This window comes from Manacus candei, unplaced genomic scaffold (genome assembly GCF_025592945.1).
Source record: "Manacus candei isolate 608988 ecotype Guabito, Panama unplaced genomic scaffold, ASM2559294v1 h1tg000109l, whole genome shotgun sequence".
In the NCBI taxonomy this organism is placed as follows: Eukaryota; Metazoa; Chordata; class Aves; order Passeriformes; family Pipridae; genus Manacus; species Manacus candei.
Genome location: NW_026138157.1, coordinates 717,504 through 740,648, shown reverse-complemented (window position 1 = coordinate 740,648; position 23,145 = coordinate 717,504). Strand labels below are relative to the sequence as shown.

General features: G+C 39.2%; 1 protein-coding gene across 2 annotated transcripts in view; it reads left to right on the top strand.

Annotated features, from left to right (window-relative positions):
* ASPG (asparaginase) overlaps positions 1 to 23,145 on the top strand; it is a 47,547-nt gene that overhangs the window by 6,047 nt on the left and 18,355 nt on the right. For both annotated transcript variants that reach the window (XM_051769512.1, XM_051769511.1), the window contains exons 2-9: positions 99 to 228; positions 4,242 to 4,353; positions 7,110 to 7,235; positions 8,702 to 8,785; positions 9,855 to 9,981; positions 16,627 to 16,739; positions 18,194 to 18,379; positions 21,268 to 21,381. In XM_051769512.1, the coding sequence (XP_051625472.1) occupies positions 99 to 228; positions 4,242 to 4,353; positions 7,110 to 7,235; positions 8,702 to 8,785; positions 9,855 to 9,981; positions 16,627 to 16,739; positions 18,194 to 18,379; positions 21,268 to 21,381 (992 nt within the window). The remainder of the gene's footprint in view (positions 1 to 98; positions 229 to 4,241; positions 4,354 to 7,109; positions 7,236 to 8,701; positions 8,786 to 9,854; positions 9,982 to 16,626; positions 16,740 to 18,193; positions 18,380 to 21,267; positions 21,382 to 23,145) is intronic.

Here is a 23,145-nt window from a genome sequence, read left to right as displayed (position 1 = left end):
TGGGCAAACTGCTGTGTAACTTCTTCCCTCCTTACTGTGCCATTTGCTTCCTTCCATCCCTACTCCTTTATTTACTTCCCTTATTCTTTATTTTTAAGGACTTGCTCCTGAGGCCAATAAACTAGTAAACAGCTTGGAAAAAATGCCAATGCTGCATGATAAGGCATATGCCCAGGAAACAAAACTGAACAACTCCCATGAATTTCCAGAGAACACACTGGTGCTCCCGTAAGTATAATTTCCTTGGGGAGAGGGAGGGTTAGGAAGTATTGTGTTAATTTTCAGATAATCACACGTCCAGATATTTAACATGAAGAATCCATGATGAGGTTAGCAAAAATGCTTATATTGGCTTAAAAGGAAAACGTCTACCATGTCTGACATGATAGAAAGTATGTGTTTGGGTATATTTGCAATGAAGTGCCCTAGAACTGCCTGAGAAGTAACTTTTAAGTTAGGCAGCAATTAACCATTCTGGACAGCTTAGTTCTGCATTTTTTCCCTTGTTTTTCGTATTAATTTGCTGCTGTGCAAACATATAAATATTCTACAGAAACTAAGAAAGCTACATATAGCTCCATGTGAATTATCTTCAGCATATGTCTGAAAAAGTAGCATGTAATTAATGCATCTGTGAATAGGCCTCATGCTTTAATTCTGCAGGCCTTCTGTTTTTAAAAGCCCTAAAAGGTGATTGTTTTTCCCAAATTTATGCAACGTTATGATAATAAGCGATAGGCTTATAATTAATCTGCATTTCTTCTTAACTGTTGGACAATGATTAAGAAGCTTATAGGTTTTATTTAGAGGGCAGTATGCTAATTTGAAATATTCCCCAGCTGTGATGAATGACTGTACCCCTGTAAACATGTTAGCTTTGCACAAAGGATGATTTTACACAGTCATTCAAAACTAAATGGGACTGTAGCTGGTTTGCTATAAGAGTAAAAATGAATATTCATTAATCTTTAAAGAGAAAACCAGGATATTCAAAGAAAATGTAAGGTTTAATAATTTCTTTCTACTTTGTATTGAGGTATTAAGTAACCACTTAAAAGGCAGATAGCAGGAAAAGTAGTAAAGGGAAAACTAATGGACTCCTGGTGCAGTAGTATTTATAGGAATATATAGTTTGTGTTAAATACGATGCTTACAGTAAGAAAAATGGGGCTCTCTGATGATTCTGGCTTGAATAACGGGATTATAAACAAAACAAAACTGCACTAGTATACCAATTTGAGTCCTAAATGTACTTCTCTTGGCACATCTTTTCCATGAAGAACAGAAAAGCTTAAAACAATCATTCACATCAAAAACCTGGGGTTTAAAAACCAATCTTGTCTTGTTTTTCTGGCACTGCTGAGTGCTGTTTCTGGAGGTTAGTCATGGCAATTTGCCATTTTGTCTTTTGTGTTAGCCAAGTGATATTTTAACTAGATGGTTGAGAAATATTGTGAGTTCCTGAAGGGAGAAAATAGGAGTATTTTGTGAACTTTGTATATCTGTGTGTAACATTGATGTAAGAGGAATTATATGTTCTCTTTTTGGTGAGAGGCATCAGAAGTTGTAGGCAAGTCTGGTTTCTCTGTTGGTATGTTGTGTTTTATTTAGAGAGTGCGTTCTCAGGGGAGCTTTCTTTACAATCTGACTTCCAGTTTTACTCTTAGCATGTGTAAATGTAATATCCAGCAAGGCAATTTTTCATGTGAAGTCTAACTTCTTAGGTACAGTATGTCAGTTTAAACACATTGTTTAAATGCTCTCTCTGCTCTATGTAACAGTCTTACAGGCTTCATGAGGGGAGTGGGTCTGCAGAATTTATTAGAAGCCTCAGATGACTGGAAAAAGGGAAATATTGTACCCTCTTTAAAAAGGGTAGAAAGGAGGACCCTGGGAACTACTGACCTGTCAGCACCACCTCTGTGCCTGGGTGAGAGACTGGAGAGGGATGGATTCAACAGGTGGACTGTTCAGTGGATGAGGAGTTGATTGGATGGTTACATCCAGAGGGTAGTGGTCATGGTTCAGAGTCCCAGTGGACATCAGTGACAAGTGGTGTCCCTCAGGGGTCCATGTTGGGATCAGTGTTATTTAATATCTTCTTTAATGTCACAGATGAAGCGATTGAGTGCACCCTCCACAAATTCGCAGGTGACACCAAGCTGGGTGGTGCTGTTGGCACACCTGAAGGATGGGATGCCATCCAGAGGGACCTGGACAGGCTTAAGAATGGGGCCCGTGGGAAGCTCATGAGGTTTAACAAGACCAAGTGCAAGGTGGTGCACCTGGGTCAGGGCAAAGCCCAGTATCAACATAGGCTGGGAGATGAACAGATTGAGAGCAGCCTTGCTGAGAAGGACTTGTGGGTGTTGGTGGATGAGAGGCTGGACATGAGCCAGCTGTGTGTGCTCACAGCCCAGGAAACCAATTGTATCCTTGGCTGAATCAAAAGCAGTGTGGGCAGCAGGGCCAGGGAGGGGATTCTGCCCCTCTACTCTGCTCTGGCCCCACTGGGAGCACTGCATCCAGCTCTGGGGTTCTCAGCACAGGAAGGACATTGAGCTGTTGGAGCAAGCCCAGAGGAGGGACACTAAGATGATAAGAGGGATGGAGCAGCTCTGCTATGAGGAAAGGATGAGAGAATTGGGTTTGTTTAGCTTGGAGAAGAGAATGCTTTGGGTGGTGTAATTCTGGCCTTCCAGTACCTGAAGGGAGCTTGCAAGAAAGATGGAGAGGGACTTTTTACAAGAATATGCAGCATGTTGGCTGCAACATTTGGAATTAGAAACATATTCCAGCTCATCTAAGAATGGGTGAAAATGGTGAATATTCTTTCATCTTCTAAACTTCAGAAAGGTAGCAGAAAATATTAGTACTAGGGTTCTTTTATTACCCCAAATCTAAACTGCCAAATTGAATTTATACGTAGTTGACTTTATTCTGAGAGGTTAGAAAGTTAATGTGGAGAAATCAGCATTTTCTGTGGGGTATAGCACATGCTCTGTGTGCAGTCCATTTGGATGCCAAATCAAAGGTCTTTGAAGAGTTAGATTTCTTGATACAGGCAGGTGGAGGAAGGGAGAGCTGTGGTCCTTGAAGGCAGGAGAGCAGACAGCATGCTTAGAGCTAAGGCAATCCCCTGTAATTCCATAGCCACCATTGCCTTTGATAAGTCACCTCCAAATTTGGGATTGCATACTTTTGTAAGATATTTGAGTATCTAAACACTTTTTAATCCTTGGTCTCTGTCTGCTGGGCTACACACTGCATGATGTTTGAAATTGTCACATTCCTCAGCCCCACAGGTACTTTATCCTGTTGCCTGACTGGTTTTGGTTTGGTTTGGAATTTTTTTCCCTTGCGTAGTTGCTGAGGCTTGTTTTTATTATAGTTGGAGCAGTCATTTCCTGGCTGTCAAGGTTGCACTTGTTCAGTGGCCAGTAATTGATCGCCAGTGAGTTGTTTATGGTCTTGAGGTCTCTGTTTTCAGCCTATGCCAGTATTTTAAGATCTTTGATATTATCACATCCTTAAACTCCACATAAGAAGGCATAGCTGGCACCATAGAGCAGAGTTCCTTAATAAGGTGACCTCAGGTCTAATAGTCTGGGACTGGGCTTTTACAAAGTTAGCCTATTACTAGCAAAGGCAACAGTTCATCTGAAGAACCAAGAGAGTTTTATTCTGAAATCTGAGATCAGAAAAAATTAATGGATCTTCTAAAAGCTACAAAAATGAATCTTAGTCATAAAACGCTTAAGATACACTTTGTGTCAGGAAAGAGTATCTGTTTATAGGGTATCTATTTATATTTATCAAAGGATGAGAAATTTGTTGCAACTCTTCTCTTGCATCCCCCCTATGAACATCAGGAGCTTTATAGATTCCTCTCAATAGCTTATGAAGCATTTTTAAACCCTAAGGCTTCGTATTAACTTCTGTTACAAGTCAGAACAAACTTAGTGTAAGTCTGGGTTCTTCTTTTCTGACTTTAGTTCTGACAACTCCTCTCTGCCTTCTAAATTTTATTTATTATTAAATTAAATTTAAGTGTTTGTGCTTTAAACCACATCAAGCCATGAACTTCTAAACTTGGAATTTAATTTCCAAATTTAAGACCTTTTTTTTCACCTAGATTTGGAAGATGGGGAGGAAAAGGGTAAATGATGATTCAAAGAAAAAATCAGAAGTGACGAGATGATATTCTAAGAATTTTTTTTTCCAATTCTCTTTCTTCACAGCGTCTCCAAGCAAAACAAAAGGATCTTTTACACAATCCTTGAGCTATCACCACTACTTGACTCTTCCAACATGACACCAGACGACTGGGCCAAAATTGCAAAGAAACTTGAGGTACTATAGTGTGGGATAAGAATTCATTTGTCACTTAAAGCCAGCAGTATATCCAGTATGCTGAGCAAGATAATTCAGTAGTGTGATATGTATATATGTTTCTTTAAATGTAAATGTTAAGTACCTTACTTAGTTGCTTGCAAGGTTTGCTGAATTTTTTTTTCTTTTGAAAATTTTGCAAATTCCTTAAAGTTATATAGTTCTTCCAATGATAAGCCATGCCATAGTTCCACACAATAAAATAAGAGAAAAATTGCAGCCATAATTGCATAAGGTAGGCAATTGCATATGCAATTGCAAGTGCATAATTGCATAATATGTAGGTCGATGTGTTTTAAAATGTTGACTTGAATTAACTGTCCAAAAATGTTGAATGAAATCCTTAAGTGTAGGTGACTTAATTGAGGGTTTCTTAGTTACACATCATTTGAATGTTCAAATAGCTTAATAGTTGGCTATCGACATAGAAAATAAATTCATATCTTCATGCCTTTCTTACACTGGACACATATGGATTTGAGTAGCTTTGACTTTGCAACAAGTAGAAAAAACGTTAGGTTTTTCCACAGTGAGACATGTTTAAAGCCCTGTATATTTCTGCATATATGGTTAAATTCATGACAACCTTCTCCGGATTGAAAAAATCAGCATTTCTCTGCTCCTATCCCCGTGTCTGAACTTAGCTGTGTGCTTTTAAGAAAGCAGAAATGCAAAACACTTCAAATGCTTCACACCAGGAATTCATAAATAGCTGTTAGAAATAACTAACTATGGGACTAGGAAGATACTGCTCTTCCCCTCCTGCTCTCTCTGCGATAGTGGGGCTTTATAGTGTAAATTCCCTTCTTTGACCACACAGTAGCAATGAACGTGAACAGTTTAATAATGTGGGGAATGATGCTGAAGATCCAGGTAACAGTCTTTCACCTTTAGGCTCTCTAATCCTGAAACTACCAAACTAGGGAGGTTGCTTCTCCTATCAAATGCATCTTGCCAGAGCAAAGAGGTGTAGCTGGTGTGTAAGTGGAAAGCCTCTAGGATGGAGCAGGGGTGCAGCTGGGAAAAGCCCAGGGCCAAGAGAAGGAGACAATCCCATGCTGAACAGGAGAGAATTTGCCTTTCTTCCTTACTGGCATATTAGTTTTTATTAAGAAAAATAAAAAAGTGTTTATTTCTTGTACACGGATTGCAGCTTCTCTTTTATGTAGCAATGTCCAGTTCGTGTAGTCCATGTTAAAAGTACTCAGAGGCAAAAAAAAAAAAAAAAAAAAAGAAACTTCAACTCTCCAGCTTGTGCACAGACACTGCCACTTTGTGTTCATCTTGGACATGTGCTTGGCACAGTTGTAACATGCTGATGACTTTCCACACTGAAATATTCCAAGACGTTTCTGTGGGATGTCTCCTTAATTGCCAGTCTGATCTTTTACATTACAAAGCTTAAACCAAACTATGTTCTTTTGCATCTAATAAGGTTCATAAGGCTGAAAACATTGGTGAGCATACTGATTTAGAGAGGACAAGTGGCTATTCCTGTGATCTTGGTCCTTCTGGAAACCTACTAACCTTGTTACTGTGTTGGTGAATAGCTGCACCATGCTTTTTGCATCAGGCTATAATTTAGCCTACTGAAAGATCTTGCAACACTGGCAGTTGTTCTGTTGGCTCAGTTGTTAGAGATAAGCAGAAATCCCCTGAAATTTCCAGCAGGTAGCAACAGGTAGACATGAGTATCAGTGAAGGAATATTAAAAGGACAAGTAGAAACCTACAGGGGAGTGTGGAGGTGACCTTATTATCAGGACATGCCAAGGGTGTGTGCCTACTGAGACATAAGAAGTATAAATAAAAGAAAAACTTGTTTAATTCTATATTTAATCCTTTTTTCCCTCCACACTGGCCCTGCATATATCTGCTTAAGAGTGCTATGTAGTCCTTTCCATGTTACCAAATTACATCAGTCTCTCACTACAGCATTTATTATGTCCATCACTCTTAAATTAGAGGAACCAATTCCTTTTTCCTCCAAAAGCCAGCAGATGACTTTATTCTAATAGGATGAGCTGTGTGATTCATGGGTTTGCATTAAAAAAACTCCTGTGTGGAATTGTGTGTAGATTTAAACTATTATAAAAGTCATTTTTACATCTGCATGTGCTTTATAGTCTAAAGGGACTTCTCAAAAACCAGCAAGTGAACGCACATTAATGAACAAGAAGCCTCTTCACTGCTTTCTGCTACGGAAAGGATGACTTTCCATCAGAAGAGGGCACTCTGACACTGGCAGTTTGCCTGTCTGCCACTCAGATTAAATGGACTGTTTTTATCTGTATGTTATGATAGCCTTGGTTTGCCTAATCTGTTCCTGTAAATGGTGTAATCCCTAAAGTAAAAGCGGCAACAAGAAATCAGACTATACGACTAATTTGCATGTGTTAACATTCCTGTTTAAAGCCATTGCTAAGCTTTTCCTAATTAGCAGTCTTCTGGTTTAAAAATGCTGCATTAATATGTATACATGGAAGAATCTCTTTGATTGTTCCATAATTAGAATTACTGGCTCTAGTTCTTAGTGACCTATTCACCCTTAATTTTATTTAATCTGGAAATAGGGTAACTTTAGGAGGAATTATGTGTGCAGGACCCTTCCAAGTATTAAACTGTTGCCTGCATCAGTGAAAGTAATGTACTATGTACCTCACTTGCTGGTGCCAGTGCATTGCTCTAACAGTGTGAAAACTGTCTCTCCATTTCCAGGAGCACTATGAAAAGTACGATGGTTTTGTGATCCTTCATGGTACTGATACTATGGCATATACAGCTTCAGCCTTATCCTTCATGTGTGAGAACCTGGGTAAAACTGTTGTTCTGACAGGATCTCAGGTAATGGAATTAAGTTGTAGTTGAAGCAGGAAGCCTCATTTTTGGTTTTTATATGCAAAACTTGGTTGTATCCTGATTATCACTGTATAGCTTAGTAGTGCAGGGCAGGCCCCAGGCCAGGGTGAGTGGTCACAGTGCTGATAGAAATCAGTGAGAACTGGCGGGCTCACCAGCTGAGGATCTGCCCCATAATTTTATCATTAATGACTTTACAACTCTGTACTGAGTCAGACCAGTAGTTCATTATGTCTGGGGCCAGATGCTTCAGAGAAAGATATAAGAACCTGTCATTGGCCATTGTGTATTAATCAGTTTATATGAGAAGCATCTCTCCAGCCTCAGGTGGCCGCTGGTTGTTAGCTGGTTTTTTTTCCTTTTAAAGCCCTGAAGCTTATTGCTTTTACTTCATCAGTTGTTATCCTGACTTATGTTGCTCATTGTTGCATTTTTATAATTTTTTTTTAAATAAACTCTATGCAGTAGATGCATTTTTGATCATTTCTATTCCAAAAGCATCTAATATGGTCTGTTTCCTTTCCTCTGAAGACTGCATTTATTAATTTTCATTCTCTTAGCTGGAGATCAGCCCTTTGCATATTGTCTGAGGGGGAGGGATTGTCTTACTAGAATAGCTTGCTTGAGTATAAAATACAACTCTAATCACAAAGGAGAGATGAAACATCACACTGTAAAATTCCCCTCCCCAGTCTCAGAACTTCCCTTTCACATGTGGTCTATTTGAAGTCAAAATACAAAAGTCTAGGAAGGAGTAGGCTCCCACTTACTTTCTTGACGTGGGGCAGTCTGGTCGTGATACATCACAGTCAAGGTTTTGCTTTCTTTTTGGCTGTATTTCTTGGAGATCTGCCTGACATATGATCTAGCAAGGGAGCATGTGATTTCTTTTTTTTATTGCTGAAAGGAGCTCTGACTCTCTCTTAATAAAGAGGCAATCTGAAAAGGCATGGAAGTCATCACTCAGCAGACCAAATTTCTGTTTTTAATCTTGCCCTTTTCTGTCAGTAATAACCTGCTGGCTCAGTTTTTCTATACTGTGAGGAAAGATGGTGCAAGAGAGCTGTTGTGGAGCCCATAGTGACAGATCTGCAGATCTGGGGCTGTTGCTTTTTCTCTGTATCATCACTTCTCCCATGTTCAGTCACTTCAACTATGACTTCTTTCTAGTTTTTATATTTTTCCTGAACCAGTCTTAATATGCTTAATCACACCAGAATCATCTCTATATCAGTTTTTAAGCACTTAAATTATAAAAGTCTGTTAAGCACAGGGAGAAATCTTGCCATCTGTTGCAGTCTAAAATAGTTTGGATGGAGAAAACTTTTTTTGTAATAAATCATTGTTACATAAATTATTCATATATTTGTATTGCATAAGTTGGACTCATTTTTTCTGCTGTGTAGGCTTTACATAAGGGCCAGGGTGTAATTTCAGTCTCTGCTCTTCAGGTGCCCATATACGAGTTGCAGAATGACGGCCGAGACAACCTTCTGGGGGCATTGCTGATGGCTGGGCAGTTTGTGATTCCTGAGGTTTGTTTGCCTGTGAAGACCATCTCAGCAGCTTAATTTCTCCCTCTAGCCAGGACACATACTTATATACACAAAATATCCGGTAGGCAGTAAGGAATTGCACTTAAACAGGAAGATGAATGTATTCCACTGAGGTAACAGTCCTTGCATGGCAAAGCAGCTGCTGTTTTTGCATTGGTCATATCCCATTTGCTCATGTACAATCTGTAAAGACTATGAAGTCTGAAATTGTACATTGCAAGAGACTTGAAATTGGAAGTTCTCTTGCACATATGTGGGGTCTGAAACACTTCTAAGTCAGTTTTTTAACTGAATGTTACTTTGAAATTCTGTAGTTGCTCTAGTACTGGTATGTCTTTTAGCTCTAGTTCCTGAAGACTGAAATGTCAAGAGCGATACTTCTGGTGGACGTGGAAGTACTTCCATAGTCTCAGCACCCTGCCTTTAAAGATGTTTGTGCTGTGCAACCCAAAAGTCAGAGAGAAAAATGGTCAGGTTTCACCTCATTTCACGTCTGCCATGCTCCCAAAGCCAGTTCTTGTAAGACAACAACAGTAGCTGACTGGCCCAGATCTGAAGAACTGATAACAGCTTTGAGGTATCTCTTTTCCTTCAAGTTCCAATTGACAAACTTTAGGAGGTTTGAGAGGGAATGTAATTATTTATGTGTGGTAGCTCTTTTGAAAATTATCCTCATTTTCACTAGGCCTTATGTTATGTTTTGGACTCTGAATTAATATATAACTCATGAATGTATTAAAAAGTCCACTGTTTCTTTCCTCTATCTCTGAAGTCGACTCAGGCAAATTTTCTGTCTCCTAGACTATGTCTCATGAGAGGATTATGAAACTAGTTAACTCTTAACTTGTTTTGTTTTTAAATTCTTAAACCAATGTGTGACAGGTGTGCCAGCTCTTTTTGAAAGGGTTAGACTTGTAAACATCTACTAGCCTCTGAGTTGCTTTAAACATTTAGAAAACACTTTATAAAGGACGGACTACAGTATTTATCTACAGCATCTTTTAATTACTGGCTTATTCATAGACCTGTTTCTTTACTTGTCTTGCAGGTGTGCCTGTATTTTTATAATAAACTGTACAGGGGAAATAGGGTGACTAAGGTGGATGCTGGGAGTTTCAATGCCTTTTCCTCACCTAACCTGCCTCCACTTGCAAATGCTGAGGTTGATATTACAAGTAAGCAACATCATCTCTTAAGCCATGTAATTTATGCCACATGCAATAGAACTGAAAAGAATCTGTGCCTATGTAGTTGAAATGTCATTTTTAATCTCAAAAATGTCTTTGAAAGCTCTGTAGCTTGACTCCATCTGCTCTGAACCTGTTTAAATACTAGTACAACTGAGATTTTGTGACTCAGCTGCATTTATGTATTGAGTATAGATGTGAGCTAGACTGACTTTGACTGAAGATCCAGACTAACCAGAGGGAACGTTGCCCCTGTGTCATGAAAATACTTGGTCTAAAGATAAAAATGAGGGAGTGAGGACTGAAAGAACAAAGAGTTTAATCTCATTAGTGACCATGCTGGGCTCTGAAATCAAGCAAAGAAGTCGTTGCAGAGTACTTGCAGCTTCAGCAGATTCTGTTTGATGCATGTCAATGTGTAAGATGTTTTACTGGATATTTGGGACCTGTCTGAACTGCAAGCACACTGAAAACAGCAGACCTAAAATATGCATTGTATGAAGTTTTTTTCCCCCCAAACTTTCTCAAGTTCCCTGTAATTTCAGTGTGTCAGTTTCTTAAGGAAGGGAAAAAACTATCTGAAGGTTTCAGTACCCATTTGCAAAGTCATCAACACATTGATGTCTGCTCTTGGATAAATGGCACCCTTTCTTTGGAGAGGGGAGAAGAGAGTCACATTTGGAATCTAGCCAAATGAGGAGCTGCCAAAAAATATGCTAAAGAACAGTTTTGAAAAATATAACATGTTATTGAGTAGACTATGTATTAAATAGGAGCAGGACTTGATCAAAATCTCCATTATTACAAAAAAATGGGAACAGGAGGGTGTTCCTCAATTTTGCTAGGTGCTGTTAGTGGCAGTAGGAGTTCTAGCCCTGTGCCATGCAATGTGCCTTTATGATGGTTTCTACTACTAGAGAACAGCATTCTGCAATTTGGAATATAAACTTATCCCTTCCACTTAATGAGTGGGAGTTACTTAACAAAGTTCCAGGATCAGAGTGCTGTGATTGTAGCAGCCAGATGCAAACTGAGGAAGCCTGTGTAATATTGTATTGCCTGCAAGACATCTCTCAGGTAGAGAGTCTGCCACTGTTGAGTTACTGTGCTGTGTCAAACAGGATGTATCTGAAATCAACAGAAATGCTGCCAGTTGATTGCTGCAGTAAATTGGGGGAATCTTATTTCTTGGGTTTGTATTAACTGCATCAAATAACGTATAAATAAATTCTTTTTACTGACTGATCAATAATGAAATCAAGCTGCAAATTGTGTGCTATTTCTCCCTTGGATTTGAACGAACTGTTTTGTGATTCCTTGTCCAGAGTAGAAAAATGAGAAAGTTATTAAGCACTTCCCTTGGCCCATATTTGGTCCCATTATGTCTTCAGTAAATGCCTCATTGGTATCAATGGGGATTTCTGATTTAAAAACTGATGGTGTGATAGGCTCTATTTTTATTTGCTTCAGTTGATTACCCAGTTGGAGTAGCATCATTTATCCAAGATGACGGTGTCACTATTGAAGGATTGTTTCATTTTGAAAGAACATAGTTTATAGTATGTGCAGTCTACTAGTGCTGCTTTATTTTGTCCAAAGTAATTGTTTGAAACATCGCTGTCTCCATTTAGTTTGCTTGTAGAGTCCTTGTATGAAGCTTTCATGGAGACAAGGAACCACTTGGTCATTTAAAAACAAACCAAACAAATCCAGCATCTTTCTACTTTTTTTTTCCCAAATGACTTTATATAATATGTCTTAATCCTCCTGTAGACAGGGCTGACTCTTGCTGATTCAGCGTTATGGAGAGCAGCCTGAGGATGTCAGGAAAAGTAGGCCACTTGCAGAAACTCTTCCTCAGGCTTCCCAGTTCTAACAAAGCTGGGAATGAAAATTCCAGAGGAGCAGAAGGGGAGAAGTGGCAGGATGGAGGAAGTGGGAACCGTAATGGGATCATGGGTTGGTTGGTACACAGGAATGAGGAGAAATGCTGTTCGTGGCCGGGCATAGCATATAAAAGCAACGATCTACTTCAGAGGTAGAGATGAAAGGGAGAAGCTTAGTCCTCTTCCCTCCCTTACCCTTGCAGCTCTCTTCTTCGTTTTTGATATCCATTTTTCACACTGTTCCCTCTGTAGGTGAGGCTCCTAGTGGATTTCTAATCCCATAACTGGCTGCATTCTTGGCCATATCCTTAGCTATGTTACCAACACCTAAGAGTCCCATCACCCAGCTTTAGATGAGCAAGTGTGTCAGCTTCCTCAAGGCTTTCAACTTAGCACAAGAAACTCCTGTAAGAAGTGAAAAATGCTAGCCCATTCTTGAGCTCAGTAAGAAACCCAATGCTGATGGCAAACACTTTTGCGGCAGAATCAGAAATCACAGAATCACAGAAACATTTCAAGTGTGGTACACATAGAAATAACCAAAAATATTTCTAAAATCTCAAAGCCTATCAAATAAAAGACCTTGCCTTATTTCTCCCACATTTTGAAAAGAGGGGAGACAAGGAGGAGTCTTCCACTTGAAATGTATAAAGATTCTCAGTATATTTTGTAACTGATTACTCTCCTCTAGTCCTGACTGTCCTAATGAAGCACACATGAAACTTGCTTTGTTGCTGTGGCTGGACTTTCTTCATCACAGATGCATGTAACTTCTGGGAGTGGTGCACATGTACAGGACAATATGATGAGAAACAACTTGTGCAGGGGACAAGCAGCCCGTGTGACTATGTGCAGATGTGGTACAGCAGCAGAAGGTTAGAAGGCCCTTTTGGGCTCATCTACCCATCAGTCTCATTGGAGAAAAGCTATTAGTTACTGGCCAAGTCTGCATCTTGGATGGCAGTTCTGGTTATTTATATAAATATATAAATTTATATATTTATATAAATATATAAATTACATATATTATATAAAAAGCCCAGGTCATTTACGTATTAAGGTAAATGCCACCTCTCTTCACTGGAGTGGGTGTATTGATTGTTGCAACGGCACCAGTCCATAAATGTGTGTAGATATTTTTTGTTTTTTTAACAAACTGCCAAAAAAAGGGGGTGTATGCTTGTTTGCCTCCTTCAGGAATTCACAGCCATAGGTTGGCCTGTGCTCCCCACCCCTTGGCTGCACCATGAATCGCAATGAGTGCTGGGGCAGCTTATATAATGGTAGGGCTCACCTGTAGCCCTGCAGAGAAGGATGAGAAGAAAGTGCTGCTGTTTGTCTGGAGCTCTGCAATCGAGAAAAGCTGTATTTCTTGTTTGATTTCATAACTCAGAATTCAGTCACCACTCCTAAGGGAGGTGTCGCTCTGAGTTGCTGCTCTCCCATTATAAAAGTTGAAACCTGCATTGTGGCATAGGCACCCTTTAACAACTGGGGGGGGTTGCTGCTTTCTGATCCGTGTAGAGCTGCTTCTCTTTTTTATTTTATTTATAAGTCAGCTTGATGTTTTTTCTGCACTAATCCTCTCACTGTGTTTCTCTGTGCGTGTGTATGATAATAAAGCTGCATAAGATAAGGATGTGATTTTTTGACTCTAAATTTAAAGGCTATAGTTTTTGGTAAGTAGAGGGAGACTGGAAAATCTATTTTTATGTGATGGTTTGGAAGAGTAAACAAAAGGCCTTAACATCTTGAATGCAGTCTCCTTGAATAATGCAATCTATCCCAAACCATTTTGGATACAGTATATAAATAGCCATTACATCTTTATTTTATGTACATTGCTTTAAAAAACTTACTTTCTGCTTTGCCACACCAGTAGCTAGCTTACCTTTGTTCCTCAGCTTTGCATCCATATTTGCATAATGCAGTACACTGTATCACTTAAACTCTTTGCAAGCACAGGCCATCCAAGTCAGAACAGGTTGCTGTTTTCTGTGCTGTGCTAAAACTGAGTATCCCTTATTAGCTGCTCATCCATAGGAAAAAAAAACTGTTATGAACACCAATAAAGACAGCTTTTTGTACTTCACGTGCTTGTATATGAGTTTCTTACTTAAGAATTGTTAAGGATTCTTACTTTTTTTATTTTTAATTTAACAAAAAAAAGGAGATTGCTGTGTCATATGACTATAGGCTGCAAGACAGCTGGTTTATTCAGTACAGTGGAGATGCTTGAACTTAACTGTGTGACATAAATACTTTTCCTTTTAGGGGATGTAATTTTTGAGATTCAGGATGCAAAGGGTGTGTTCTAAATTTTTTTTTCCCCTGCATGGTGCTCTGCCTCACTGTATTCGACAGAGTTGAATAAATCTGAGGTGAAGTCAGGCTTTTATGTATATTTGTTTGTCTTTGGCTCTTGCATCACATTTGCTTTTTGTTCTGCCTTTTAGACTTATTTGGCTAATGGAAAACTGACATCTGTGGAGTCTGCAGCACCAAACACGTTATGTAGGCTGACGAGGTTCATGACCAAGCAAATGTTAACTCAGAGGCAATCTTTAATTTTTTTTTTAAATACCGTTTGGAATTACATCACTATACTATGTCTGCATGCATTAAATTTATCTTGGAGATGATATATTATTTGGTAGAGTGTACTCCAAGAGTACAGGTATAGGCCTGGTATAGGTCTGACTTCTGAACCTATCCTCTGATCTCTTTCCTTGGTCTTCTGCTTTTGGCAGTATCTTAGTGATCCATGCCAAGGCAGGTTTGCTCAGTTCATTCTTCAAGTTCATTACAGGCATTAGGGATGCTGACAGTTGCCAAACGTAGTAGTATGCATTTGTGAAGTTTTGGCAGGGACTCCTACCTTATGGAGGATAAAAGAAAGCAAGCTGTGATACAATTTTATTGCCATCCCTTCTTGTAGAGGAGGCTGCTTTTAAAGAATTAACTTTTGTGTTAGAAAGTTGAGAGGAATGGATTTATTGCATGATGCTGCTGCCTCTTAACATGATTAACCAGGCCTATGAAGCTCATGTAGCACAAATGCATGGCTTCTGCACTTACCCCTGTACCTCCTGCAGGTCTCTAACTCGCTCTAGAAAGCTCATGGAGGCCTTTGAGAACTACTTGGCTAAATACTAAGTCCAGCCAGCTAGTTTCAGAATTGTGCTGGACATCTTAGCACAAAGAAAGACACTGTAGAAATGGTCTGTGCTTGTGTTCTCCCAATCCCAGGGCATTTGGAATCCATGTGCTGCAGTGTGACTGGCTGGACAAACATGATGCCAAGCCAACTGCTTGTGACCTGTTTAACGACGTATGGCAGTTTTTAGAAAGAAAAGAGGCTTCAGTTGCTGACAGGGCACCACAATAGGAAAGGGAAGTTCATAAAATCTTATAGGAGGCTGCTATTTTCTGTCCTGACTTAATGGATTGTGTAGTTTTTAGTATCTCTGGTAAGAGGGCAATAGAGTAGGCTTCAATGGAGGCTTTTAAATGTACTCTGAATTTTTTTTTGCAAGTGGCTGTCTGCTGATTGCAAGTAATTGGTGTGAGTAACTCTGCATGGCTGAGAGCAAGTCAGTATTATGCACGCAGATCTTTTATCTGTCTTGCTGCTTGGGAGTTTCTCCAAAATCTAAAAAGCTTAACTCACGATGGGGAAACAGCAGCTTTACAGCATAGTCTGTTTTCTTTGAAGCACAACGCTCTGAGCTGTTGGCTGCTGTTTGTTAAACCTCTTCCACTGCCTTGTAGGAGCCGTCAGCGCTACCAATGCTGTGCTCCTACACTGAAGTAGTAAAATTTTGAAATCAATAATGCATGACTTGGCTTCTAATAACGCAACACAAACAAACTATTAGTTAAACAGCTGGCTTCTGGCTCTAAATGTATAATCGGAGTTAATTGAATCCTTGCTATTTTATTTAATCGTTAGTAACTACCTAATAAACTCTGGAGGTGATTAGGAGCAACAGTAACTGCATTTGTCATCTCTCATCTCTGAGAAGATGAAGCTCTGTTTTCTGAACATGAATCCAGGCTGATATCAGGCCAGCTACATAACAGTGGAGTTCAGGTCAGTGTATGACAAGTAAATGCCTCACCTGTGCTAGACTGGCATGATGTTCTGTTGGTTGAGGCTTTCTGAGCACTCTGAACTGGGAGAGGTGGCACTAACAGGGCGTGTTCAGCATCAAGAAGCCATCAGGTTTAGCACTCATGCTTTTCACAGCAAGCAGACTTCTCTTATGAAGAGATTGTAGTAGAGGTATACAGCTTTGTGTCTGATAGACCGTCTTGTTCACTAATGGTCATTGCCTAAAATATCAATTTTAGAAGTCTTTGCTATGAAATGCAATGAATTGAAGCAAGCATACGTCTTAAATATCTCCTTGAAGGGCACTAGCTTGTGAATATTGACTAGTAATACTGATACAGCTTGGAATCCAGACTATTTTGGAATTAAAGTTAAAATATGAAACAGTTGAACCTGACTTGAATGTAGTCTTAAAGATATATTTTGTGGCACCTAATAAATAAGGCGTGTTAGATCAACTGCTATTTCTGCTGTCCTAAATGGGCCTTCATTTCCTCTTTAAAAAATACATTGTCTTTCATGAATCCCCTACATAAGAATGGTTTTAAAAACAAAGTTGCAATCATGAAGTACTACAAGTGTACTTGATAGTACGTGTTAATATTAAATTAAAAAGGCCATTTCTCTTCGTAGTAAACTGGGAAACAGTGTGGAGAGCCAATACCAAAAAGAAATTTCGAGTTCACACCAATATGAACAGGAATGTTGGACTTCTGAGAATCTTCCCAGGAATCACGGCTGCTGCTGTAAGTGTCACCACTTCACTTTGGAAGTGGGTGAAGTGATGCTCCAATACTTGATTAGTTACCTGAAGTAGGAAAGCTGCATTGTTTGTAGCAATGATTGGGATTTTGGAGGGAAAGGAAAGGATCTGTCTTCTGATAAATGCTATTTTGAAATATCAAGTCATTAAAAGACTATATATTTTTATATGCCATAAGTTATTGATAAAAGCTTTTCACATATCTTTTGTATAGCTACCTGGGCTTTGAAACTTAAAATTAATTTCTTATCAGGGCTCATAAATAGGTCAGGTGTTGTAGACAGGTGTAGGCTACAATGACCAGGAAAATGCTCTGTTGCTGCACATTGAGGTATATTAACAGATATCTTGTCAAAGCATACAATATATGGTGGGTGGAGTGTGATTATTTCTACAACTCATGCTTCTTTTTTAGGGTTCATTTTGTCTCACACTGGTGGTTACCATGACCCTCAGCATTCACAGAGAGCTGAAAATGAGAAGTGGCATTTTTTTTTGCCTTTAGAAACTCTTTTGCAGTTTGTGATTTTAGGTAGATTAGTCTTTAAATTTTTGTCTAATATTAGTTCCACTAAATTGACGGGTCTTTTGTGGCTCTTGCCATCTTAAATTGAATTCAGTAGTTTAAGCAGCACTCCTCAATTATATCACCATTCTTTTTAGGTGAATATGAACAGATGGAAAGACAGAGGGGTGGTATATTTGCAATAAAACTCCAACTGCATAGTTAGCCTCATGGGGGTTTACAGTGTATTGCATTTAGCATATGTGATCAGCAAGGAAACATCTAGGTTGTTTAAAATACATCTTTCTAGGAAGAGGACTTTGGTAGGCATTCTCTTATGGTGAGGCAAACAAACTCAGTATCAACTGGCCCAGAATATATATTAGTGCCTCTTTTTTTTTTTTTTTTCCTCTTTGAGTTAAATCAGTTGGGTTTTGGGTTAAAAACTCCAGGCTTCATTAGAATGTTCTTTCCTGAAAGGTGAAATAGTCTCTCTCTTAGGCAGACATTGGTTAACAAAACTCTTTGCTAAAGCAAAAAAATCTGGGCAGGGGTGGGGAGTTGTAATCTCAATTGATAATTCTACATTTATTTCATGAGTGTAAATCCACATTTTTATTCTACCAAATGGTGCAACAGTATAGCCTGTTAATGGCCCTTGAACAATAGCATCCTTTTTCACACTCAGGTAATAACTCTAGGAATTTTAAAGGAAGCTAGAGAGGGAAGTTCTAATTTTTTCGAAACTTATTCTACAGTCTCAGTTATTGCAAATGGGGAGCACAGAAGGGCATAAGAAGACTATAAGGCATGAGAGCCTTTAAAACTATAGCAGGAATAGACCATTTTTAAAAATGTGGTGCCACACATGAAAATTTTAAGGTGACTTAAACATACCTTTTGTCTCTTTCCTCGGTCTTGTTTTTAAACAGGTTAAAGCATTCCTTCAGCCTCCCATTGAAGGCATTGTACTTGAAACTTATGGAAGTGGCAATGCCCCAAACAACAGAGAGGACGTGCTGGAAGAGCTGAAGAAAGCAGCTGAACGAAAAGTAGTGATTCTGAACTGTACCCAGTGCTTACGAGGGTCTGTTAAAACCGTCTATGCAACAGGGCAGGTGAGGGGTGTGCAATGAAAGAAACATCCCACTGATACAACTTGATTGCAAACTGCTAGTAGTCCCAGTGTATAAAACCAGGTTTATTGACTGTAAAGTGATTGCTCATAAAATAACTACGTCTGAAAAATCTTAATCCAGAGGCATTTAAATGCGTATCTACAAACAAGATCCTGTTACTCCTGGTCTTAATGGCAGAAATAGTCAGCTCAGTTCTCAAATGAATGATTGCTCACTCCTGTCATGTACAGCACTCCAGGATACTTTGCATTAGATTGGTAGTATCTCAGAGGGATTCCACTGAGCTAAAAGCTGGTTTAGGGATCAGATGTTCAAATAAAGTAGCTCTTGATAGGATAACAGTTCCTTAGGTACAATGTGGGAGCATCAAGAAAGCCTGCAGATGCAAGCACTATTCCAAAACCCAGTTCTTTATTTGACTGGAAGTACAACCGAATTCAGTGCAAGATTGGAGAAATGTATGTAAGGAAGTGTCTGTCTTGAAGAATGGAAATCAGTTTAGTTAAACCCATGAGGGCTGGTTTAAAGCTGGCTTTGTGTACATACTGTTCAGGGCATTTTATAGTGAGTTTCTCAATTGTGTATTAAAACACGACAGCACTGTGGCTATTAAGAGCTCAAAGCCATATAAGAATATGCGTTGCATGTGGTAGTGTGAAGGAAACTGGTTTAGCTGACCTTTAGAAAAAGACCAGCCATTAAATAGCCAAGAAGCTCTACCAGAGGGTGACTCATCCTGCTGCTTTAGACACCTGGCTTTGTTGGGAGCAACCACCTGTCTGGCACAGCCAACCTCTTCATTGACTGCACGGCAGACCTGAATACCCTAGTCTGGTGCTGAAACCTGTCTCTTTTAACTTTGCTTTTGACACAGCTTTAGATTATATTTGCACGTAGTCTGTTTTGAGGAGAAAGAAAAGGAGATTGCAAGAGGTTTTTTTTCTACCTCCTTGGTATCCAAACTTGGTATTTTCTGATATAGGCGGTTATTTGGGTGTTTGCAAAACTTTTGTGTAACTTAATGGAGATGTTTTGAAAATCATTGACTTTTGCTCTGTAGCAAATACTATAGGAATATGTGTATTAGATGGAAAAATTCACATGGAAGTTAAGTCAATAAAAACAAAATTTATATTTGAAAAACAACATGAACGTGAAGCCTACCTTTTATGCTATCTTCTGCTTGAAATAAGCTGCTAAAACATATAGAAGGAAGAAAAAAAGCCTCTTCTATGCTCTGGTTAAAAGATTGTCCAAATAGACACCTCTAAAATGGCTTTGTGCACTCTGATCCAGACTGTTGATATGCTGAATTGAAAGATTCTGCTCAAGTCTTACTGAACCACCGTAAGGTTGTGTGGAAATGTGTTCCCTTCTGGATTCCACTTTTTATATGGAGTATGTTCTATATTGCTTCAGCATCAGTTGATGGAGTCTGCCCTGTTTTCTTGGTATCTTTTGAGGAGAAACTGACTGAGTCCTACAAAATTACTGCATGCTTGTTCTTTCATTGCCTTCTCCATTTCATGAGGAACCGCTCAGTGGAGAAACTATTATGGGTGAATGCTGTAAAGTTGCTGTAGTGTTAACTTTACTTTGATTTTTCTTTAAATTAAATATTTCAAAGGTCTGCACATGGCTGGGCCAGTTTTCACTCATACAAACCAGCCAGGTAGGTCAGCTGAATCCCTGGTTTCCCTTGAAGTGTTTGTTTTAATTAACTCAGTGTCTGGCCTCTGATCCCTCTACACAGTACAAACTTATAACTGAGGGGACTTTAGGTATAGGAAGGAAGCTGGGAAATCCCTTCCTCCTCCTCTTTCTCAGACCTGCTGAAAAAGCCCTAACTGTTCTTTGATTAGTTCTGCAGTACAGAAAGTATTTCTCACCTTCTCTGTATGTTTTCCCATGGGACTTAAAATATGTTAGTCTGGGTCTCTCAGAGGTGGTTAATGAGCTAATTAAGGCTCTGTATCTTGCTTAAAATATTAGTTAAGCCACAACAAATTTTGAAGCTTAAGTTTATATACAAGAGACTTAACAGTAAAATGCAGTGCAAGAACCTAGCTCAAGATGCTTAACTGTGAGGCATCACATTTTGGCAAAGAGAATGATCTATGATTTGCCCAGGTACAGTTCCGTGACAAGAGATCTGAAATTTCCTTTGTCTTTGCTGTTTTGTACACTTATGAGGCTTGCTGATCATAGCAAAGATCCTTCTTTTTGCTTTTGTTCAGATTGGATTTTTTTAACTACCAGAAAGGTAAGTTACAAAGGTCATCTTTTTCAGTTGTTCTTGTCAGAACTGTGTAAATTACGTATTTTAGTTGCGTCTTCTAAATCGTACACTGCTCACGCAGCCTGAAAGGATCTGAAAGCACTCCTGCTGTGAGCACACAGTAGTGCTGGAATTCATCCAAAGCAGTGCCCCATTAAAGAATGGTAAATATGTCTGTGTGAGAACAGCCTACTTGGCAGTGTTCAAAATGCCACTGGGTTAAAACAGAGTAACTGCAGCTTTTCAATAAAGGGAATCTGACAACTCTGCAGATAGCTGATACGGACCTGTAACCTTTCCCTTTTAGCATAGCGACCGACCGTGGCAAGCATTTGGTGGAATTCTTCAGTGTTACTACATGAAAAGGAATTTAAAGTAAAAGTCATCTTTATTCAGCTTGCTCTAGTATTTGCTTGGTATTTGATAACTAAAATTACAAAAATTACAGTGGCAGTTGGAGGAGCAAGAGAGCGGAGGCTCAGCTGCATACTGTGTTCTGTGTAGCTGCTCATCATTTATATGCCTTTTCTGTACACACAGGTATTTCTGAGTGCTATGCTAATTGGAATCATTATTCCTTTTTATTCAGACTCTCGCTGATGTTGGAGTAATTCCTGGAGGTGATATGACACCAGAGGCAGCCCTAACTAAACTGTCATACACACTCAGCAAGAGAAACCTTAGCTGGGAGGAGAAGAGGCAGGTAAATATTTGTGTGACCTTGAAAGACTTCAGGTTTCTCATCTACTGTGCTAACTTCTGCTTAGCTTCATGCCTTGAGCTTCTCTCTTGCATTTAAAAGCAATTGTTTACAGAGCCATAATTGGAACACCCCGTGGTTTTTCTTTCTTACAGAAAATACTATTAGACAAATAAAGATTTGTAGATTTGGAGAGAAAAAAATTCTCTGCATAAGTCAGGTGAAGACCATGACCAAGCCATAAAAATACCATTAAATGATAGTAGTCTAGCTTGGATATTTTCTGTACTGAAAACTCTTATGTGGAAATTCATATGGGAGACAGAATCTCATCCCTTCTGAAGTCAGCAAAGATCTCGTCACTGATCTTAGTGTGGTAAAGATTTCATCCCAGACTCATTCACACACAGCTAATTCTGAAAATAAATATTGCCTACAGCCTCTTCCTTTACAGCATTAGTCATAAGAGTATTAGATTTTATTTCTCCAAGAGGAGATATGCTTTATAATACATAAAAAGTAGAGGATTATTATAAGGACCAGCTGCTTTTAAAATCAGAACCCCTTTAACAATGTGCTTTCTGTTCACTGGTTGCTTAATCAAGACTTTTTTTCGCAATTATACAACTATTTATCACGTTCTTTTTATACAAGGAACATCAGCTATGAATTAGATAAGGAAGCAACAGTCTGCAGGAATGCCTGAGTTTCTATGCTTGTATGCAGTGAAATCATAATCCTGACACTTTGGGAGCTGACATTATGATGAGTCACTCTCCAGACTTAACACTGCATGCACATGTGTATCTCCCCATGGTGCTTTGTTTTTATTGAAACTGAAACAAATTTGATCATTATTTCATGCTCCATATCTTCCAGCCAGTAGCAGCTGTTTAGACAAACATATTTGTATACCTGTGATCATAAGTGTGGTGGCTGGAAGTACCACCTACCGTGCTTAGAAACAGTTTCAGCCTCGGAGCTTTCAACTGTTTGCTAAAGCCCTGGCTCTGAAAAATGGGAGGAGTTATATGTGTCTTCAGTGAGGATGTCAGGAACATACCCTGTGCAAGAACATGCTTGGCAGGCGAGACAGTGCTGTGTGAAGAGCAGTGTTCTTGCATGTGTTTGCACATACACACTTCAGAAACCCCAGCTCTTCACTGGTGCCCCTTTGGCACACACACTGATCCTGGAACATACGTGCACCCGCTTGGTTTTTTTTTTTAAATGCAAACTTTAATCTTCTTGCACAGACGATTATTTGACCTGGGACAGGAGAAACCTTCCCAGCTGGCTTCGTGCCTAGGTGTGTGAGTTAAAACTTCATTTGAAATCCAGTTTGCCAAGGTGAGACAGCTGAATAGTCAGGTGAGGATTTGATGATGTTTTAGGTACCACTGGCACAAGGTACTTCTACATCTTCATGTGCTGCCCTTTGGAATGTACTACACAGTTTTTGTGTGATGATGTGCTGGACCTCCTTTATATGGTTTAAAAAACAAAATAACTTTGTAATTCCTTTGAGTTATGCAGGATCAGTTTCCTCATTTCACTCATTGTACAGACCCACAAACAATTGTGTTGGCACAACTGGGGGAGCAGCATGCTGTATTGCCTGGGCAGGAATGAGTGGTAGAGACCAGGAGAAGAAAGCCTGAAAACATGTTGTCTGTGGCAATATCTTCAGCTAAACATATCACCAAACAATAGTCTCCCAAGAGACGGAAGCTCTCCTGAAGCTGGCCTGGTTATTTTAGGATTCTC